The sequence below is a fragment of the Triturus cristatus genome, chromosome 5_1 (genome assembly GCF_964204655.1).
Source record: "Triturus cristatus chromosome 5_1, aTriCri1.1, whole genome shotgun sequence".
Taxonomy (NCBI): Eukaryota; Metazoa; Chordata; class Amphibia; order Caudata; family Salamandridae; genus Triturus; species Triturus cristatus.
Genome location: NC_140587.1, coordinates 167,391,894 through 167,412,381, shown reverse-complemented (window position 1 = coordinate 167,412,381; position 20,488 = coordinate 167,391,894). Strand labels below are relative to the sequence as shown.

Sequence of the window (20,488 nt, the reverse complement as noted above, 5' to 3'; positions counted from 1 at the left end):
ATTAGTGGTAAGGAAGCTACAACAACACTCCCTCACACTCATTCTAGTAGCTCCAACATGGGCCAGGCAGCCGTGGTAGACCACACTACTACAACTCTCAGTGGTACCACACCAAAAATTACACCTCTCTCCATGCCTCCTAACTCAGAACCATGGAGATCAGGCACCTGGACCCAGCTCAGCTCAACCTTGTGATCTGGCTCCTGAAGTCTTAGAATTTGGATATCTTAACCTACCCCCTGATTGCATGGACATTATCAGGGAAGCCAGACGCCCTACCACTCGAGCATGCTATGCCGCAAAGTGGAAGAGATTTGTTATTTACTGCCGTAACACAATCAACCCTTTAGATGTATCCATACAGCACATCATATGTTACCTGCTCCATCTACAAAGGTGTAACCTGGCATACACATCCATCCGGTTACACCTCGCAGCAATTGCTGCTTACCTGCAAAACAGGCAGCATTTATCACTTTTCAGAGTACCTGCAATTAAAGCTTTCATGGAAGGCCTCAAAAGAGTAATTCCACCCAGAGTACCGCCCTCACCTGTGTGGAATCTAAACATAGTTCTTACAAGGCTCATGGGTCCGCCTTTCGAACCACTGCATAAATGTGAGCTACAATTGCTTACATGGAAAACAGCCTTTCTGGTAGCTATCACTTCCCTTAGAAGGGTTAGTGAAATACAAGCGTTCACTATACAAGAACCTTTTCTACAGATCCATCAGAACAAAGTTGTGCTTCGCACAAACCCAAAATTTCTGCCCAAAGTCATTTCCCCATTTCATCTCAATAAATCGGTGAATTACCAGTTTTTTTCTCACAACCTCAAACGGTTGCAGAAAGAGCTTTACATACACTTGATGTTAAAAGAGCTTTGCTTTATTATATACAAAGAACGCAATCTTTCAGAAAGACTAAACAGCTGTTTGTCTCGTTCTCTCCACCACATAAAGGCAACCCCATATCAAAATCAGGGATAGCTAGGTGGATTGTAAAATGCATACAAATTTGCTGGTAACTAGACATAATATCGAAAAAAAAATATCGAGTAGCCAGAATATCGAGTTTTTAATATCGAATGGACAGAATATCGACTTGCAAAAATATAGTGGTGAAGAATATCGAAAAACAGGTAAGAAATATCGATTGCAATAATATAGAAGTAAGTAATATCGACAGTCATAATATAGTTGTTAAAAATATCACATTTTTTTATAGTGTTTTAAGTGTTAGTATATGTGTTAAAAGTATGTATTAATATTGGAATGTATGTTAGAATATTTTTAAATTAATGAATTTTATGTTTTTTTATTTTTTTTGTAATTTAATTCTGTAGCGGGTTGTGGGTTTATACGGGGAGTAGGGTGGGAAGTAATTTAATTATAGTACATTAAATAATAATTTATAGGAATTATTAATTATTTTTAATTTAATTTTGCGTTTTACTTCTGTAGCGGGTTGTGGGTTTATAGGGGAATAGGGTGGGAAGTAATTTATTGTTATTAGTTAATTATTAAACGGTATTGAAAATTAATTGGTTGTTGATGAATTATTAATTGGTAAATAATTAGTATTAATTGGTAATTAATTTGTATTAATTGTTTAATTGATAATTATGTTAATTGTATTCATTTAATATTTGTAGCGGGCAGTGTGTTTATAGGGGAATATGGTGGTAAGTAATATAATTGTAAATAAATAATTATTTAATTTATTTGTGTATATTGTTAATTAATATATCTTTAATTTAATTTTGCGTTTTACTTCTGTAGCGGGTTGTGGGTTTATAGGGGAATAGGGTGGGAAGTAATTTAATTGTTATTAGTTAATTATTAAATGGTATTGCAAATTAATTGGTTGTTGATTAATTTTTAATTGGTAAATAATTAGTATTAATTGGTAATTAATTAGTATTAATAGTTTGATAATTATGTTAATTGTATTCAATTAATATTTGTAGCGGGTATTGTGTTTATAGGGGAATATGGTGGGAAGTAATATAATTGGAAAAAAAATATTATTTAAATAATTTGTGTATATCCTTAATTAATATATTATAAATTAATTATTAATTGGTATTATTTGCTTTTATTAATGTTTTTTATTGAAAAACAATTGTTTGTTAATTAATTATTAATAGTTAATTAATTAAACAAAAATGTATTGGTATTTATGAATAATCAATTCTTGTGTGATTGGTAATTAATTGTAATAGTTGTTTTTGTATTAATAATTAATTTAAAAAAAAAATACATTTATTATTTTCTCTACTATTGCACTTACTTGAGTGGGAATAGTAATTTTTACCCCTACGCTATCCAATACTTTCCCTATTATTGCACTCTCTGGAGTGGGAATATTAATTTTTACCCTCCCGCTATCCAACACTTTCCCTACTGTTGCATTCTCTGGAGTGGGAATATTAATTTTTACCCTACCGCTATCCAACGCTTTCTCTAGTGTGGTACTCACTGGAGTGGGAATAGTAAATTTGACCCTCCCGCTATCCAACCCTTTCCCTACTGTTGCACTCTCTGGAGTGGGAATAGTAATTTTTACCCCTACGCTATCCAACGCTTTCCCTACTGTTGCACTCTCTGGAGTGGGAATAGTAATTTTTACCCTACCGCTATCCAACGCTTTCCCTACTGTTGCAGTCACTGGAGTGGGAATAGTAAATTTGACCCTCCCCCTATCCAACGCTTTCCCTACTGTTGCACTCTCTGGAGTGGGAATAGTAATTTTTACCCCTATGCTATCCAATGCTTTCCCTACTGTTGCACTCTCTGGAGTGGGAATAGTAATTTTTACCCTACCGCTATCCAACGCTTTCCCTACTGTTGCAGTCACTGGAGTGGGAATAGTAAATTTGACACTCCCGCTATCCAACGCTTTCCCTACTGTTGCACTCTCTGGAGTGGGAATAGTAATTTTTACCCCTACGCTATCCAACGCTTTCCCTACTGTTGCACTCACTGGAGTGGGAATAGTAAATGTTACCCTCCCGCTATCCAACGCTTTCCCTACTGTTGCACTCTCTGGAGTGGGAATAGTAATTTTTACCCCTATGCTATCCAACGCTTTCCCTACTGTTGCACTGACTGGAGTGGGAATAGTAAATGTTACCCTCCCGCTATCCAACGCTTTCCCTACTGTTGCACTCTCTGGAGTGGGAATAGTAAGTTTTTACCCCTACGCTATCCAACGCTTTCCCTACTGTTGCACTCACTGGAGTGGGAATAGTAAATGTTACCCTCCCGCTATCCAACGCTTTCCCTACTGTTGCACTCTCTGGAGTGGGAATAGTAATTTTTACCCCTATGCTATCCAACGCTTTCCCTACTGTTGCACTCACTGGAGTGGGAATAATAAATGTTACCCTCCCGCTATCCAACGCTTTCCCTACTGTTGCACTCTCTGGAGTGGGAATAGTAATTTTTACCCTCCCGCTATCCAACGCTTTCCCTACTGTTGCACTCTCTGGAGTGGGAATAGTAATATTTACCCCTACGCTATCCAACGCTTTCCCTACTGTTGCACTCACTGGAGTGGGAATAGTAAATGTTACCCTCCCGCTATCCAACGCTTTCCCTACTGTTGCACTCTCTGGAGTGTGAATAGTAATTTTTACCCCTACGCTATCCAACGCTTTCCCTACTGTTGCACTCACTGGAGTGGGAATAGTAAATGTTACCCTCTCGCTATCCAACGCTTTCCCTACTGTTGCACTCTCTGGAGTAGGAATAGTAATTATTACCCCTACGCTATCCAATGTTTTCCCTATTATTGCACTTACTGGAGTGGTAATAGTAAATTTTACGCGCCCGCTATCCTACACAGAAAATATTGAATATTTTTAATTAATATCACGTTAAGATATATGTATTAATTTTTTTTTTTTACTTACTTTAATTATTCATTAAGTTTACTGTTATTTAAGTATTTTTAAGTATGTGTCAGTTAATTATATGTATTATTTCATTAATTTAACATTACTTTTAAAACATTTAAAAAATTCGATATTTTGACTAACTATAATATTTACAACGATATTTTGGATTCGATATTTTTGTAATTTCCTGTTTGGAGATAGGACTTCGATATTTTGGTATTCTATATTTTTGCATCGATATTTTTGTAAGTCTATATTTTTGTAGTCGATATTATGTCAGTGATCCAAATTTGCTACCACAAAGCAAAAAGAACAGTATCTGTTCCACCTAAAGCCCACTCTACAAGAAAGATAGGGGCTTCTATGGCTTTTCTAGGGAACATACCCTTAGATGACATCTGCAAAGCAGCCACATGGTCAACACCGCACACTTTCACAAAACATTACTGTGTAGATGTGCAAACCAAACAACAAGCTAGTGTGGGCCAGGCTGTACTAAAAACATTGTTTCAAACCACTGCAACGGATACCGGTGGTCGCCGCTAGGATTGGGTACTGCTATATAATCTACGCACAGTGTATAATCTGCAGCTCATATGCCTCGAACGGAATATGCTACTTACCAGTATGCATCTGTTCTTGGCATGTAGAGCTGCAGATCTATACACGCCCACCCGCCTCCCCGGCTACCTGTATCCGTTCCAGTCTATCTTATTTAGATACAACACACATGGGTTTCCTTACTGTTATCACTACGCTCCATCTTTCCCTGCTGGCGAAAAACAATCTGAGGATGGACTCGAAGCCCATGCGCAGTACAGACCGAAGGAGGAGTCACCGAACTCGTGACTTCCAAAGACTTTCCAAGAAGAAAAACAAACTGCAAACATCCGGGCCCAACACCAGATGGCGATATATGCACAGTGTATAGATCTGCAGCTCTACATGCCAAGAACAGATGCATACTGGTAAGTAGCATATTCCTTCTCAGAATGAGATGCTTTGTATAAATACTTTTGCAATATGTAATTGGCTTTTGTAGACAGTTACAAGTTGTTGCAATAGGCAACACAATTTTAAACACAATAATGCATTGAGTTCAATGGAAGTTTCAAGTTATTTGCAATAGATTACTTTCAGGATTACTTTTGTGATTCCAGGACTGGATCCTAGATTCAGTCCTGGGACAGTACTTAGAAACAAGTGATGAAAGTCAACTTAGTTACTACTAGGAATTTTAAGTAATATTTTGCTATTTTAAAAGTTGACACTTAAAAAATATTTCATAGAAAACAGTAAATGATTCCCTATAGAAGAAAATTCAAGTTGCAGGTATAGTATGTTCTCGTTACTTTTGTAATCCAGTACTGGGTGCCTAGACTCAGTACTGGGACCTCTATCTAAAGCAGGTAAGTGATTACGTTTTCACAGTTTGTACGATTTTTAAAGAGTATTTGAAGTTTGCAAAAATCGACACTTAGAAGAAATTTCACAGAAAAACAGACAATGATTCCCTATGGAAGAAAATTGGGTTACTGGTAAGTACGGTTATGAATATTTTTCAGGGTCAGTGCCGGGCACCATGATCCAGCACTGGGAGCTCACCTAATAGCAGGTGAGTATTTTCGTTTTCATTACTCAGCTGATTTTTTGTGAATATTTTAAGTTTTGAAAACTCCACGCTTAGAAGAAATTTCAGAAGAAACCGGTCAATGTTACCCTATGGAGAAAATTGAGTTGTCGGCTTTCAGGTAAGTACTCGACTGGAAAAGTTAAGGTTCTGGGCAGCACAGACTCAGGGGTCTCCCAGGGTCAGGTAGGTACAGTTGTTACACCCTCAGCGGCATAGGGGCAGCCGGGTGCAGAGTGAGTTAGGCCCAATGTTATCCTATGGGAGGCAGGGGGGCCTTGGTTGGTGGCTGCTGACTAGCAGGTCACGCGGCTGTGGGAGCTGGGCTCCTGGTCACTTGCTCAGGGCAAATGGGGAAGTAGATAGGTGCAAAGGTTACACTGCCAGGGCCACTCAGGCGGCTGTGTGCAGGGTGCTTTTGAGCCTTCGGGCGCTCAATTGGTTTCAATGGGAAATCTCCGGTTTAGAAAAAGACTGCAAGCTCGGGGACGAAGATTCTTCAGGTGCCACCACCACTTTGAGAGGTAAGTTGGGTAGTTGGAGGATAGGTAGGTACCCCGGAGTTGGGCACAGGGGGCCGCAGGGCGCCGGGTGAAGGGGTGCCTTTTGGTGTCGTGAAATCTTACCCTCTGTTGATCCCGGTTGGGGGGGGTACCTGGTTCTGAGGCTGCAGGCGTCGTCAGGAGCGTCGAGGGAAGTCCTTGGGTGCCGGACTCGGGGTCATAGTCGCCGGGGGGTCGTCCTCGTGGTCTTTGTTCTCTCCGGCACAGGCCAGGCTTGGTGGGTGCAGAGTGTGCAGGGTTTGCGGTTCCGGGCTGATGCCATGGATTAGAAGCTGATTTTGAGTAGAGCCTCTACTCATGGGAGTCCCAGGTGCTTAGAGCCAAAAGGTAGCCAGGTCATCCGGGTTTTGTGAGGTTGCTGGCCACAAGAGATGCCGGGTTGTAGCAGGAGCAGGTTCGAGGGTCGACAGGCCTGTAGGGCTGGGGCCAAAGCAGTTGGTGTCTTCCTCTTCTTAGCAGCTGCAGGGCAGGTCTTCTTTCTTCTTGCTCTTCTTTGTATTTCGGAATCTGGAATCTGGGGAAGGAAGGTTCAGGGTGCCCCTAAATACTAGATTTAGGGGCGTGACAGTAGGTGAAAGGCAGGGACCAATGGGTCCCTGTCCTGGGGTGGGTACACCCCCTATCCTGCCTCTCTCCTGTGGGAGGGGGGCAGTAGCTTAGTCCTGATTGGGTAGGGCCTCCCATCTTCAAGATGGCGAGTGCCCGGAGATGTGCTTCACCTCGCCTCCCCCACCTGAGGGGTGAGGTTGGCACGCTGGCACATCCCCTGTCCTTATTTGGGGTTTCTGGCCAGGCTTCCCGCCAGAGTGGGGGCTGCCAGTGGCCTGGGGAAGCTCACAGAGGCTTTGAAGCTTCCCCCTGCCCATCCTGGGGGAGGAGATCTAGCACCTCGCCCAAGATGTGCATTGTTGCAGGCCCAGGAGAGCAGGGGCTCTCCTACCCAGGGGTCCAGCAACATGTCTGCTGTGTGGCAGCCTAGGCAGCCTCCCAGACCAGACGTGGATTGTAGGCTAGGTTTCAGGGGGCATCTCTAAGATGCCCTCTGGGGTACTTGGTACATTAAATCCCACAATGGCATCAGTGCAGGTTTAATGTGCTGAGAACTTTGATACAAAACTTCTCAGTCTTCAGTGTTGCCATTATGGTGCTGTGGAGTTCGTGTTTGACGAGCTCTCAGCACCATGTACTCTTAAATGGCAGCACTGCACTTACAGTGCCCAGGAATGGACCTGGGTACTGTAGGGGTACAGGGCTCATGATCCTGTGCCCACACCACTGGCATAGGGCACCCAGCTAGAGAGGTGGCTGATGTATGCCAGGGCAGTGTAGGTTGTGGGCATGGCACACAGGGATGTGTGCCATGTCGACTCTTTGTTTTGTCTTGTACCCAGACACTCAGCCTGCAAGGGTAGTGTGTGTGTGTGTTAGGGTACAGGGTCTCTAAGGGTGGCACAAATAGTGCTGCAGCCCTTAGAGGCCTTCCCTGGTCACAAGGCCCTGGGTACCTATGGTACCATTTAAAAGGGGCTGACAGGTGGCCAGGATTTGCCAATTTGGGTTTTAGGGAAGGAACATAGGCCCTGGGCACCTGATTGGTAGGAGTCCAGGGCACACTCAGTCAAAGTACATTCAGCAATTCAGCAAAAAGTGGGGGCATACCATGCAAGAACGATGGCACTTTCTCACAGAAAGGCTGCGGGATAGCGGGTTGAATAGTTGACAATGACCAAGATATTCTGCTGGCCTCTAGCGGAAGGTTTTAGAGGACCCACTTTGTCCATTCCTACTCTTTGAAAGGGTATATCAATAATTGGGAGGAGTTGTAGTGGAGCTTTGTTTATATGTGGAGTGTTGATTACCTAGCATCTTGGACACGAGGAACAGAACCTAGCCACCTCACGATATACACCAGGGCAATAGAATCGATTTAATATGTATTTTAGGGTGTATTCGTGGCCATAGTGGCCTCCTTCCACCTTGTTATGAGCAAGGTACATAACGTGTTCCCGAAAGGCTAAGGGTACCAGGAGTTGTTTGACAGTCTGATCAGCATTTCTGTTTACCCTGTATAACAGCCCTCGTCTAACACAAAAGTAGGGGCCCACCTGCTTGGAGTCATCTTCTTCCCTTGCTCTTTCCCACGCGAACTGCAAACTGCTATCGTCTCTTTGAGCGGCTCTAAAGCTTTGTGATGGAACCGTATCTGTGTTCAAAGAGGAGAGGAGTAAGAGGCGGAGGATGCTTTTTGGTGGTTCTTTTGTTCTTCTCTTTTCTCTCTCCTAGTTTTTGGGGTCTTGGGAGTGGAGGTATCTATGTCTACCATAGAGAAGGGGGCTTCTTACCAGTCCACGGTCTGTGGATCCTGTGGGATAGCGGTGAGGAGTTTTGCAAAACATGGCAGTCTCGTCACTCTCGGTCTCTCTCTCAGGCTCTTCTGATCCCTCCCTGGCATTCCGTGCTCCGTAATCTCCTGTCCCGGAGTTCGTCCCTCCTCTGAAGCCACCGCGCTGGGCTCCACTTCCGGTTTACGTACCGCGAATGCTGGTACGCTGACCTTCATTTCTCTTTGTTCTTCACCTGCCGCCATGTTGATGTCCGAGGAGGCAGCTGGTGCGGTATTACACACACTTTTTTTCATTTTCTGGGCGGTCCGCTTCGGCTGCGCTTGTTACGTCTATGTGCACATTATTATTTATTAATGAGTTTATCTGCGTGTACGCTCGACGTGCGCTATTAATTTGCATCACGATTTGCCGCTTTCACTTTTGGGGGCCGCACGTTTGTTTGTTTAATTAATTTACCACATGGCATGCGCTTTTTTAAATTACTAATGGCGCCCGGTTCATGTGTTTACGTAATGCTTGTTTTATCTTTCTCTCACAAAAAAGACACATTTTCATACATATACACTTCCACATAGCTATATACATACAGGTGTATTTTCTCAGACTGCATATCAATAATTATCTCTCTTGAACTTCGGACTTAGATAGCACCTTTGTCGATCTTCTAGAAAATTTGCAAACTATCTTTCCACTCTGTTAATTGGAGATTGAATAGGCTACGTTTCAACATGGCAGTCATTTCTCTCAGTCCAGCACTACCTCGCCTCGCTTGTGCTCTTTCAGTTCCGCTGTTTCTATGGCGCTTGCATCATGGTTACTGTGGTAAAGGAAGATACAGAGTCCATCTGTATAATTGATTAATCCTTTATTGTAGCTTGGTTCTAAGATATGTGAGTAAGAGAAGATAGAAGGTACAGACACAGCCCCACCAGGAGCAGGCTCCTAGCAGCTCAGCCTGAGATGATCAACTGACGCTCTAAACACAGAGAGGCACTCTGGCATTCTATGATGTCATGATACATTCCAACAGAGCAGAACAGTGGGGAATAGCAAAGAAGTAGTTTACTACACATCCTCCTTCCTTGGGGAACAACAGCAGAAATAAAGAGAGACAAGTTAGATACCTCAAAAATAACATTGGCATAAATTGAAAACATTGAGATGCAAATACCTAATGGTGTAGTACATGAGGTAGCGGGAATAAATCTGGCATGAAAAGAAATGCATTAAAATGCAAAACATCTTTGAATACATTAAAATGGCAATTGTCAATACTACACGCCAGTTGCAAAAGTCAATACTACACGCCCCATCCCCCTCCCTTGGGTAAAAATAAAGAACAAGGCAAGACTTAGGTGGAAAAACCAAAGCAACAGAGAAGGGTGGTCACCCCCACAGTCTCCCCGTAAACGGGTACACCACAGGCAGTCACCCTGGCAAACAAGGGAAAAACCGCCCTTACAACATCCCCATAAAGGGTACGCCAGAAAAACAACATCTCCAATAGAAGGGTACCCCAGGGGGTATAAGTCACTCTAGATAACAGGAAGAGTGGAACCTCCCAAAGAAGAATACACCAGAGAGTAAACGCTCTGGGAAAGGGACAAAACTTCCCCTGATTAGGGTAGGCAGCATGCTGACACTTACAATCCGTTAAGAGTAACGAAAAAGGTCTAAACACTAGAGAGAAACTTCTCACTCAAAGTCCTATGAACGTGAAACCCTTGGCCTCGAGATCCAAGCAGGAAGACATTGACAGGAGCATAGTGCCATCATGAAAGAAAGTCTCATGTGTAGTAACCCTTGAAACTGACAAAACAGCCGTCACCAAAAATAGAGAACAACACAGGGTACTCACCTTGGAAAATGACATAACCTCCCCTAAATAGGGTACACCACAGGATAACCACCTTAGAAAACTACACAACCTGCCTTAGGTAGGGTACACCACAGTGTACTAACTGTGAAAACCACACCACACCCCTCAAGTAGGGTACACAGAGTACTAACCATGGAAAACTACACAACCTCCCCGAAGTAGGGTACACCACACGGTACTAACCGTGGAAAACTACACAACCTCCCTTAGGTAAGATACACCACAGAATAATCACCATTGAACACCACAGGGTGCTCGCCCTGGAAAACCACCCAACCTCCCCTAATTAGGGTACTCAGAGGATACTCACCCTGAAAAGATGAAAGCGACAACCTCTCCTCAATAGGGTACACCGGAGGGTACTAACCCTTAAAAAAATAATCACCATTGAACATCACCGGGTGCTCGCCCTGGAAAACCACCCAACCTCCCCTAATTAGGGTACTCAGAGGGTACTCACCCTGAAAAGATGAAAGCTACAACCTCCCCACAATAGGGTACACCGGAGGGTACTAACCCTTAAAAAAATAATCACCATTGAACACCACAGGGTGCTCGCCCTGGAAAACCACCCAACCTCCCCTAATTAGGGTACTCAGAGGGTACTCACCCTGAAAAGATGAAAGCTACAACCTCCCCACAATAGGGTACACCGGAGGGTACTAACCCTTAAAAAAATAATCACCATTGAACACCACAGGGTGCTCGCCCTGGAAAACCACCCAACCTCCCCTAATTAGGGTACTCAGAGGATACTCACCCTGAAAAGATGAAAGCGACAACCTCTCCTCAATAGGGTACACCGGAGGGTACTAACCCTTAAAAAAATAATCACCATTGAACATCACTGGGTGATCGCCCTGGAAAACCACCCAACCTCCCCTAATTAGGGTACTCAGAGGGTACTCACCCTGAAAAGATGAAAGCTACAACCTCCCCACAATAGGGTACACCGGAGGGTACTAACCCTTAAAAAAATAATCACCATTGAACATCACTGGGTGCTCGCCCTGGAAAACCACCCAACCTCCCCTAATTAGGGTACTCAGAGGGTACTCACCCTGAAAAGATGAAAGCGACAACCTCTCCTCAATAGGGTACACCGGAGGGTTCTAACCCTTAAAACAACACCATGTCTGAAATGAGACATTAAACACCCCCCACATTCCCCCAAAGGAAATGGTACACTCAATGTTTAGTAACACAACACACTTATCATGAAAATTGAATAGGAGCACTGGGGGACTAACCGCCCGCTCCAGACACTATCTTATAAAGTGAATTTAGGTACCGAGTGCCCCATCCCTTACACACCAAAACAGGAAAAGCAATAATTATAGGCATTATGATCAAGTAAGAAATGTTAGGCTCCGGTGAACGATCTTTCACCCGAGGTCTCCACGCAAGGCTTCCCGCAGCTACCGGCATACAAAGTAGAACACTAGGGTTCCTTCAGTGTGCAATCGCTGAACTCCACCAGTGAAATGAAGTGCCACAACGTTCAAAAGTTCCATTCCCTCTACATCAATCTCGCAACGTCCTCCCCTTTTCTTGTTACACCGGCCGTTGACTACTGGAGAGAAATGTGTGACTCACTATGTAAGGAAACTTACTGGAGCCGACCAGGTGATTTTGGTATCTGCAAAACTTTATTGGCAACGCGGTTGGCCAAAAGGTGTACACCGCAATGAGAGTTGCCAAGAAGAAAGAAAACTTCCAAACTCAAAATGGCGACACACATCCCTGACATAGTGCAGGGTGACTTGTGGCAGGAGCGTGGACCAAAGCGTCCACCGCAGCAAGTAGCTCGAAGAGGAGGCAGAATGTCACAGAAGATAGGTTGCAGTCATCACGAGACTGGTAAGGCTGCGCGTGTCAAGTGCATGCGCACTGTGGAGGCTCGTGGGCTGTTTGAAAGGCAGCGGTTAAACTGCCATGGAACAGCGATGACTGTATGAGTCCGCAAACAGACAAAGTAAGGTGATCGTACTCACCGAAAGTCACACAGCCACAGTGCCTGCCCTTTCAAAAGTGTGCAACTGCTCGCCAGAGAGACTGTTCCTCAAATAACAAAATGTTCCACACAACCTTCGTCCACTCCTAGTTCTGAGATGACCTTTGTCCACTCCTTGTTCTGGTACTATGCTTTCCTGATATTGGACTCTGTCTTCTAGACCTGGGTTCCGCATCACAGTCTTGGGGTATCTCCCCTCTGCTATAAATGACTGGTAGTATGGTAAAAACAGTGAGAGCAAATGAGCTGAGACAACTTTTGGCCCCTCCTGGTTCTTGGACCTTGGGACGATCTTTGTCTCCTCCTGGTACTGTGACGGACCTTTGTCCCCTTGAGGTTCCAGGGAGTGATCTGTCACGGTCCAGCGCGGTCCTCTGACACGCTGGCCTCGGTGTCCCGGTTCTGGGCTCTATATGCCAGTTCTTGGGTTCTCCGCTACGGGTCAGCTCTGGTCTCTCTGTCCTAGACCTTTGTCCCTGTTGTGGGCTCTCTGTCGAGGTTAAGATCGACTGTGCCATTACTGGGCTCAGAACTATCTGTTCCTGGTATTGGGCTCCTTTGGACTCGTTGACCCAGTTCTGCGAGTCGTTCTCAGATGTTGTTGTGAGTGACGTGATTTACAGTAGCGGGTGTGGGAATAAATGAAATTCGACCAGCAACATCTTACGGACTTTGCAGATTGATAAGGATGTCTTGCAGTTAGAGATCCATATAGTGAAGCGAAAACAAAAAATACTTCCAAAATCCACCAGGTGGCAATCTTGTCAATGAATTCACAGCCTTACAGCCCATTGACCCGTTTGCGCTTGTCTGTCTTGATTCCTGTCACTGGTCACTGTGGTCAGAACTAGATCTGATAGATTCATGCATATTTTGTTGCAAAGGGGATTACATTGCGCAGCCGGATTCCTGGTGCACCAGTTTTGTTAGATTATTTACTACTTATTGGATTGTTACCTTTGCTTTCTGTTTGTTCTGGTGCGCACAATCCACTATCCTCCGCATTTTTTCAAGCTCTCTTTACAGTGAAGAGATTGTCGTTTGATCATCAAGAAACAACTTTAATGCAGTGACCAGTTTTCCATGTTCTGCTTTGAATTTCTCCAAACTTAGATCACCAGTGGGTACATTGAGGACATACTTGTCTCTTGTCTTGTCTCGATTTTACTCGTCTGTTGTGATTGCTTTGTCCTTGGCGTTAATCGCTACCCTTTGAAAGTGCACTTATTGTCTCTTCGGCTTATGAGTAAGCCGTCTGCTCAAGTCCCCTTTGGATAGGTATGCAATTAACTTTTGAAAGAAGAAAAATCCAACGAGGCTCGTTTTAATGGTTGGCACGAGACTAGCAGTGGATGCGCGTTCTTACCGTCCTGAAAAGTCGCGCATCTGTCTCGATTGCACCTCAGCTTCATTCAGCGTGATCACTCACTAAAATTCAACTGCAAGGAATGATATCAGTGCAGTGAAAGTTGACACTTACGTTGACGGGCCCACACTGCATCAATGTCGCTCCATGGCAACGCCGCTTTTGACAACACCAGAGCGTGCAGGAGTGACGCAAGGGAGCGTGTGACACCACCGCCTGGCAACGTTTCAAACATGCCGAGATCGCGCATGCAAGAGAAAGCATGCGCACCCAGCAACTGACTCACGATTTTGGTGGTAAGGTCAGGAGTGCCTTTTGAGGGTTTCCGCTCTCCTCTCAACATACGCCAAAATTGCCAAACAGTCTCAAACACCACCAGGGCTCGAATTTTGCCCGCGATCCATAAATTTCAGGTGCGAGTTTTCACGAAGTTTGACCTTCACACTGGGGCCCTAACTTAGCTCCAAATTAACTCCTTTAATAATGTCATTGTCACTGCAACCAGGATTATTTAGCGTTGGGGTAGACTTTGCTCTCGCTCGGCACTTACACAGTGTAGATACACCATCTTGTGGGCAACATTTCATATGACGCATGCAGTGAGGAACACAGACAGACCAGCAGTTGACTCACGGTTGTGGCGAGTTACTTGTAGAGTACTTGCTTCTTCATTTCTTTTCTTAGTTTCTTTCTTTAGTTTCTTAGTTACACAACAGTAGACAAACGCCCAGGCTGCAGGCTGTCCGGATGGTACAGGACACTGGTGGGGCTGTTCAGGGCGTTTTACAGGTTGACACAGCTGAATTCTCAAGTTTCAATTGGCGTGTTGAAAGTCTTTAATGTCCTTGGCTCCTTGTCCTTCAGTTCCATAGTTGTCCTTACTCCATACACCATGCGTAGGTTCAAAATCGTCGCCAAATTGTGGTAAAGGAAGATACAGAGTCCATCTGTATAATTGATTAATACTTTATTGTAGCTTGGTTCTAAGATATGTGAGTAAGAGAAGATAGAAGGTACAGACGCAGCCCCACCAGGAGCAGGCTCTTAGCAGCTCAGCCTGAGATGATCAACTGACGCTCTAAACACAGAGAGGCACTCTGGCATTCTATGATGTCATGATACATTCCAACAGAGCAGTACAGTGGGGAATAGCAGAGAAGTAGTTTACTACAGTTACCGTGGTGACCCATTAACAAACTGTCTGCGTCGCAAGAGACTATCGGTGTGCACTGCGAGAGAGGAAAAGGGAAAGTGACAGAGGGAAGCAAACCAGCCACAGCTATGGTAAGATGTGTGTGTGTGTGGATGTAAGGTATAACGGTATGGACACGGCAGGCATCGAGGAAGTCCGTAGTTTCAAGCTCGGCTGTATTTGAGGAGACAAACAGCCCTCGAACAAAGCCACTTACAACAACCTTAACCAAGAAAGATCAACGCTGGTCAGAGGTCGGGATATTCCGCAGCCATGGCATTTATTTACATACAATTTCCAAATAAAATAACAACGCAGGTTAAAGGGCAATGTATTTCGAATGAGAAACTTGGGAAATGTTAGCGTTTCAAAATTTTGTTGTGGTGTCAAGAAAAATATTGCCACACTTCGTTAAATCAAGCATGTGAATCTATCTACAAGGCAGCGGTGCAGCTGTAACTACATCAATACTACCATTTACGGTACCCCAACCAAACAGAGGTAGTCGGCATAAGCAACATGTGCTATGCCATTGCAGCTAATGTGTACAGTTAATTTGGTCATCTGTGCAAGTACTCGGACCCATTTCACAGGACCCTCTGCTAAGTACCCCTATCCATCAATGGGCCACCAGTGACTTGCAGTAACCAATAACGTTCTCTACTGACTTAACTCACTTCTGCCTGGATAACCACGTACTTTATCTGCAACTGCACAGCTTGAGGATTGGGGTCCTCAATTAAAAGGAGCGCCCGCACCGCGTTCTGTCGCGGGCACCTCGGTGTAACCGACGCAGCCAAACATTGCCTAGGTAAGAAAGCGCTACACTGAGCACCAATTCATTACGGCGACTCTCCCTTGCTACATCGGAAATGCTTCCTCTGAGTACCCCACCCCAACGCTGACCACAGTTGCGGGCATGCGGGGGCACTGTTCTCAACCCCCCCCCGCCCCATCCTTCCTGTTGTTGTGATGCCTACCGTGCCTTCGCACCACCGTTATCTATGCTGCCCCCCTTCTTGTTTTTTTGTACTGTTTGAGATCAAGTGATGTCCGTGTCTTCAAATAACCACCCCTCCCCCGCCGTCTCTCACGTTCTTGTGATGCCTTTTAATGCCTGTTACATGTTTACAAAACAAATTATAAAACGCAGGCTTGTCTGGGCGATGCCTTTGCCAATGCGTTTATATTGGGCGTGTCTCTCGGCACTGACGTCACTAGGGACTGTTCTCTGTGTGGAGGCGTGCAGTGATGCAGGCTCCTCTGCATGGATAGGGGTTTTAGTCCTCAGACACATGCCTCTTGCATGTTTAGGACTACAACTTCCTGAGGGCCTCCGAGGCTGCACTTTGATGTTTAATGTCTAACCAGCGTACCAGCAAAGAGATCAGGGGCTACCTACTGCAGTTTCAGGGCTTCAAATAACCCCACCCCCCACCCTACCTCTTATTGTTGTGATGCCTTATGTGCCTTTGCACTCACGTTATCTGTGCTGACCCCCTCCCCCCTCTTGTCGTAATGCCTACCGTTTGTAAAACAATAGGTCTCGCGTAAATGCGAGTCCTATTGCAATGCAAATGCTTAGCATCGAACTACACCCTCTCCGACAGTATAAATGAAGGGGCAAGTTTACGAAACAGTAAAAAGTATCAGGAGCTAAACCAGAAAGATGAAGAGAAAGAAAGAGAGGCTGAACATGTGAGCCGAAAGCAACGTGCGATCCTGGTTGCCAACGTTCTCTCTTCTGGACATTTCTTGTTTATTTATACGCCTTTCAACCATGCCTGTAAGTATGGTATTATAACTTATTTTAGGCTCCTCCGAACAAAATTGTCAGCGATCTTGCTGATCCATTCTATGGTTTCCAGGAATTGTTATTGTTTATGAAGCATTACAGGCCAATACGTCTTACTAAAACCTAGAGTGGCACATGCATTCTTTTGCTGCTCAGCTTCGACCGGTGCCTGACATCGCACCCCAGTTCTGCGCTCACATGAATCGCCCTGCCCCACCGGAGCTCTGTTTACCACCACTGCATGGCCCCAGCCCCTTTGGAACTTTGTAAAAGTGTCACTACTGTTACATTATCGGGCAGAATAAATAAAGCCAACTCTAGTTAAATTACTGCAGCAGCTGTCACGTGGTTAACTTTGGTGTCCAGTCTTCAGATGCACCCGGTTCTGGCGGTGTGCTCTTTGGCACTTTTCCCAAAGCTGTCAGTTAGCGCTTGCTAATATATAGTTTCACCAGGTTCACTTTTTGTCCATGTGTATGTTTTTAGGCACGGGGTGTTTACGTGATTTGCTCATAATTACGGGAACTCAAACCTGGTTCGCCAGCTCTATTAAGCCACCTCTCCCCAAAGGTTATTTCCTTTACTGCGAGTCATTTAATGCGCTCTGATACCTTCGTGTTAAGTTTGTGCTATTTAAAACCCTTAGGATAAATAAAAAACATTGCTATTTACAATGTCAATAGCTCCAACAAATACAAGACCTATTGCACAAGTACAAAACATTGCCATTTACAATGCCAATAGCTCAAACTCCAATAAATGTGAGACCTATTGCATTTCCAATGCTTGTTTAATTCTTTCAATGTGATTCTACTGTGCAGCCTGGTGGATACGGATTGGAACGTACTGATATTTAGACACCGCATAGGGCATGGGATTTGGCCTGTATTGGCAAGGACATGGGTGCAAGCAGTAATAGCCCGCAGAATGGAAGTCAGGGGTAGGAGTAATGCTTTTCTGGAATTTGTTCCATTAGTGGTAGCGATCACATTGTGGGGTGCGGGACTGGCACATCAAAGGGTGTGCTTCAGGGTGGATAACATGACGGTGGTCTAGATCATGAACAGTCAGTCAGCCGGGGACAAACAGGTGTTGAATTTATTGCAGGTATTTGTGCTTTGATGTCTGAGGCAAGATATTTTAAGGCAAGGCATGTGCCAGGAGTGGACAATTGCATTGTGGCTGCTTTGTTGCATTCACAGTGGGAGAAAATCCATGGACTGGCCATAGAGCGGACAGACACAAGACACTCATGCCAGAGGAACTGTAGCAAGTAGGAATACAAAAAAGATGCTACAACTGGTGGTAGGAATTTTGGCTGAGCCCACCAGGAGTGCATATGGTCAGGCATGGTCTGAATTTCTGGATCCTGAGGCGCAGCGCAGACCATTGGGTTGGAGACAGATGGAAGATGTGCTGCAATTTATACTTACTATGACGAAAGGGAGACTGTAGTCGGGAAGTTAGTGAGAATTGCATTCATGGGCAAATTAGCATGGGGCTCTGCCTCATCAGCAGGGGAACTGGGGAAGAGAATGCTCAAAGGCTGGGCTTGGGAGCAGGGTCGGGAGGGACGGAAGAGGCCGCCCTTGTCATGGCAGTTGTTCAGCAAGGTGGTACACATGCTGCCAGTAGTGTGCGCTGGGCATGAGGAGGCATTTTTGTTCACTACGCTCATGTCCTGATTGTTTTTTGGCGCATTCTGAGTGTTGGGAGGGGACGGAAGGGGTTGTGCTGGGAGGCCGTTGCTCGCAGAGAAGAGAGGTTGGAATATTGCTGCGCAAACCTAAAATGGTTCAGAGGTCGAAAGGCAGGAGCGTGGCTCTTCCAATATACCCAGTACCTTCCCTGTGCCTGGTATTTTGGGGCAACAAGTTGAGAGCTACACGTGGGGAGGTGTTCAGGCATGTGTGAGAAGCCCCGGTTCGACTGCTGTCAGTTCTACACAAAGCCTTACGGAGTTTGGGGGTTCCAGAGGCAGAGTATGGGATCCATTCATTCTGCATTGGGGCAGCAAATTAGGTGGGCACTAGGGGATAGTCTAGGGAGGACATTATGCAGCTGGAAAGATGGACTACGGGCTGCTTTCAGAGATAAGTGAGGCTGGAATGGTTGGATTGTTGAGACGGGGAGCCATTGTTTAACGCTATTGATTGTGCTCATCTGTTTCAGGTTCCGTTCCGGTCCCGGCAGCTGAGGACAAATCCATCTGGGTCGTGGGCCATTCGGTCATAAAATGGGCAGCGAGACAAGCAGCACAGAGGGGACATGGAGAGAACCTGGGCTTTGACAGACACCTGTTCTTGGTTCAATGGTGTGGTAAAGAGGGCATGCGGTGGAAAGAGTTATTTAGTCGATTGAACAGTATGTTAGCAGGCAGGAGATGCCCGGATGTTTTAGTTATTCACCTTGGGGAAAATGACCTAGTGGTGGAGACGGGTCTGACACTCATGCGCACAATGAAGCAGGATTTATTGGAAATCAAGAAACAGTGGGCAGGATGCTTCGTGATATGGACTGAGTTTATTCCTAGGCGGAACTGGAGAGGGGCCCACAGGCAGGGGGCGATTGACAGGGCTCGCAGGAAGTTAAACGCTGAGATGAGACGTTTTTGCAGGAAGGAGGGCTTTGGGCGAATTGAGCATGCAGACCTCCGATTTGAAAATACGGAGTTTTTTCGGGGAGATGGGGAGCATCTCTCCAGGTATGGGACTGACTTATACTTGCTGGAATTGAGAGAGGTACTAGCGCGGACATTGAATATTAGACGGTGATTTGGATACGGGAAGACAGTAGGGTGCACGGAAGGGGGCAAGAAAAGTCCACAATTGGGCCTTTATCTGGTTGGTGGTGGCCTGGAAAGTTTTGCTTGCGTTTACATACGTTTTATTGGCCTTGCCATAAGCATACCACGCTGAAATGGAGGGGACGAACAACCTCTAGCCTGAAATAGGCAGGAAGTTGTAGGTTACTTATAGGAGTTTAAGGGGTTAGATATTAATGGAGAAAGTCATAGCCTGTAGGGGAAAGTTAAGGTTTGAAACTGTAGAACTGAAGTACAATAGGTAGTAGATGGTTATCGAGTTAGGTATGGTGGGGAACAGGGGTGGGTGGTAGGAAAATGGATAGTTCATGTTTTGTATTGTGCAATTTTAGTTTTGTAAGGCAGAATGCCAGGAAAATGTTTTGTGATGTTCACCTGTTCAAAATAAAGCTGCCTTTTTAATGCAAAATAAAGTGGTCAGTGGTTTGTGCTGCGGCTCTCTCTCCCAAAGATCAGTTCTCCTTGCCTCCTCCAGAAGTGCGTCACTGGCATCATTATTCTGCACGTTGGCCATTATTCCCTTTCATTTTTATTTCTTTGACATTTTGTATGACAGTGTAAGCATACATTGAAATTCATTATCACAGGGCAATTATGCATTTTTGAATTTTGTATCTGGCCCCCACCCATCCAGTACCTACCCACCCACCCCGTGGAATTGGCCATTGTCTTACATTCTGTTATCCTCTGTTTGACACACAATCATGTGCTAGTTCCTTTACAGTTTGCTAGTACAAATTTAACCAAAGTTGCCAGTTAGAGCCAGTCAGTCATGTTCATGCGTTATTCATCAACTTCGCTTACACATGAACCCCAATGAGACTGTCATATCATTACCGTGTTGTCTTCCCCTTTATAAACTACCCATTTTCCTCTAACCATCTAGTCACTGGTTCCCAGATTTTTAAGCCTTTCATTTGTGAGCGTATTCCCCTCCTTGCATAAATAGCCTTATCCAGATTATAATTTGCCAGCAGGCG

At 44.9% G+C, this 20,488-nt stretch overlaps 1 protein-coding gene across 7 annotated transcripts in view; it reads left to right on the top strand.

Annotated features, from left to right (window-relative positions):
• The window catches only part of LOC146830547 (E3 ubiquitin-protein ligase RNF31-like), a 325,057-nt gene extending 305,149 nt beyond the window's left edge, over positions 1-19,908 (top strand). For all 7 annotated transcript variants that reach the window (XM_085604763.1, XM_085604765.1, XM_085604766.1 and 4 more), the window contains one exon: positions 18,857-19,908. In XM_085604763.1, coding sequence (XP_085460889.1) covers positions 18,857-19,458 — 602 coding nt within the window. In that variant the 3' untranslated portion in view covers positions 19,459-19,908. The remainder of the gene's footprint in view (positions 1-18,856) is intronic.
• The last annotated feature ends 580 nt before the right edge of the window (positions 19,909-20,488 follow it).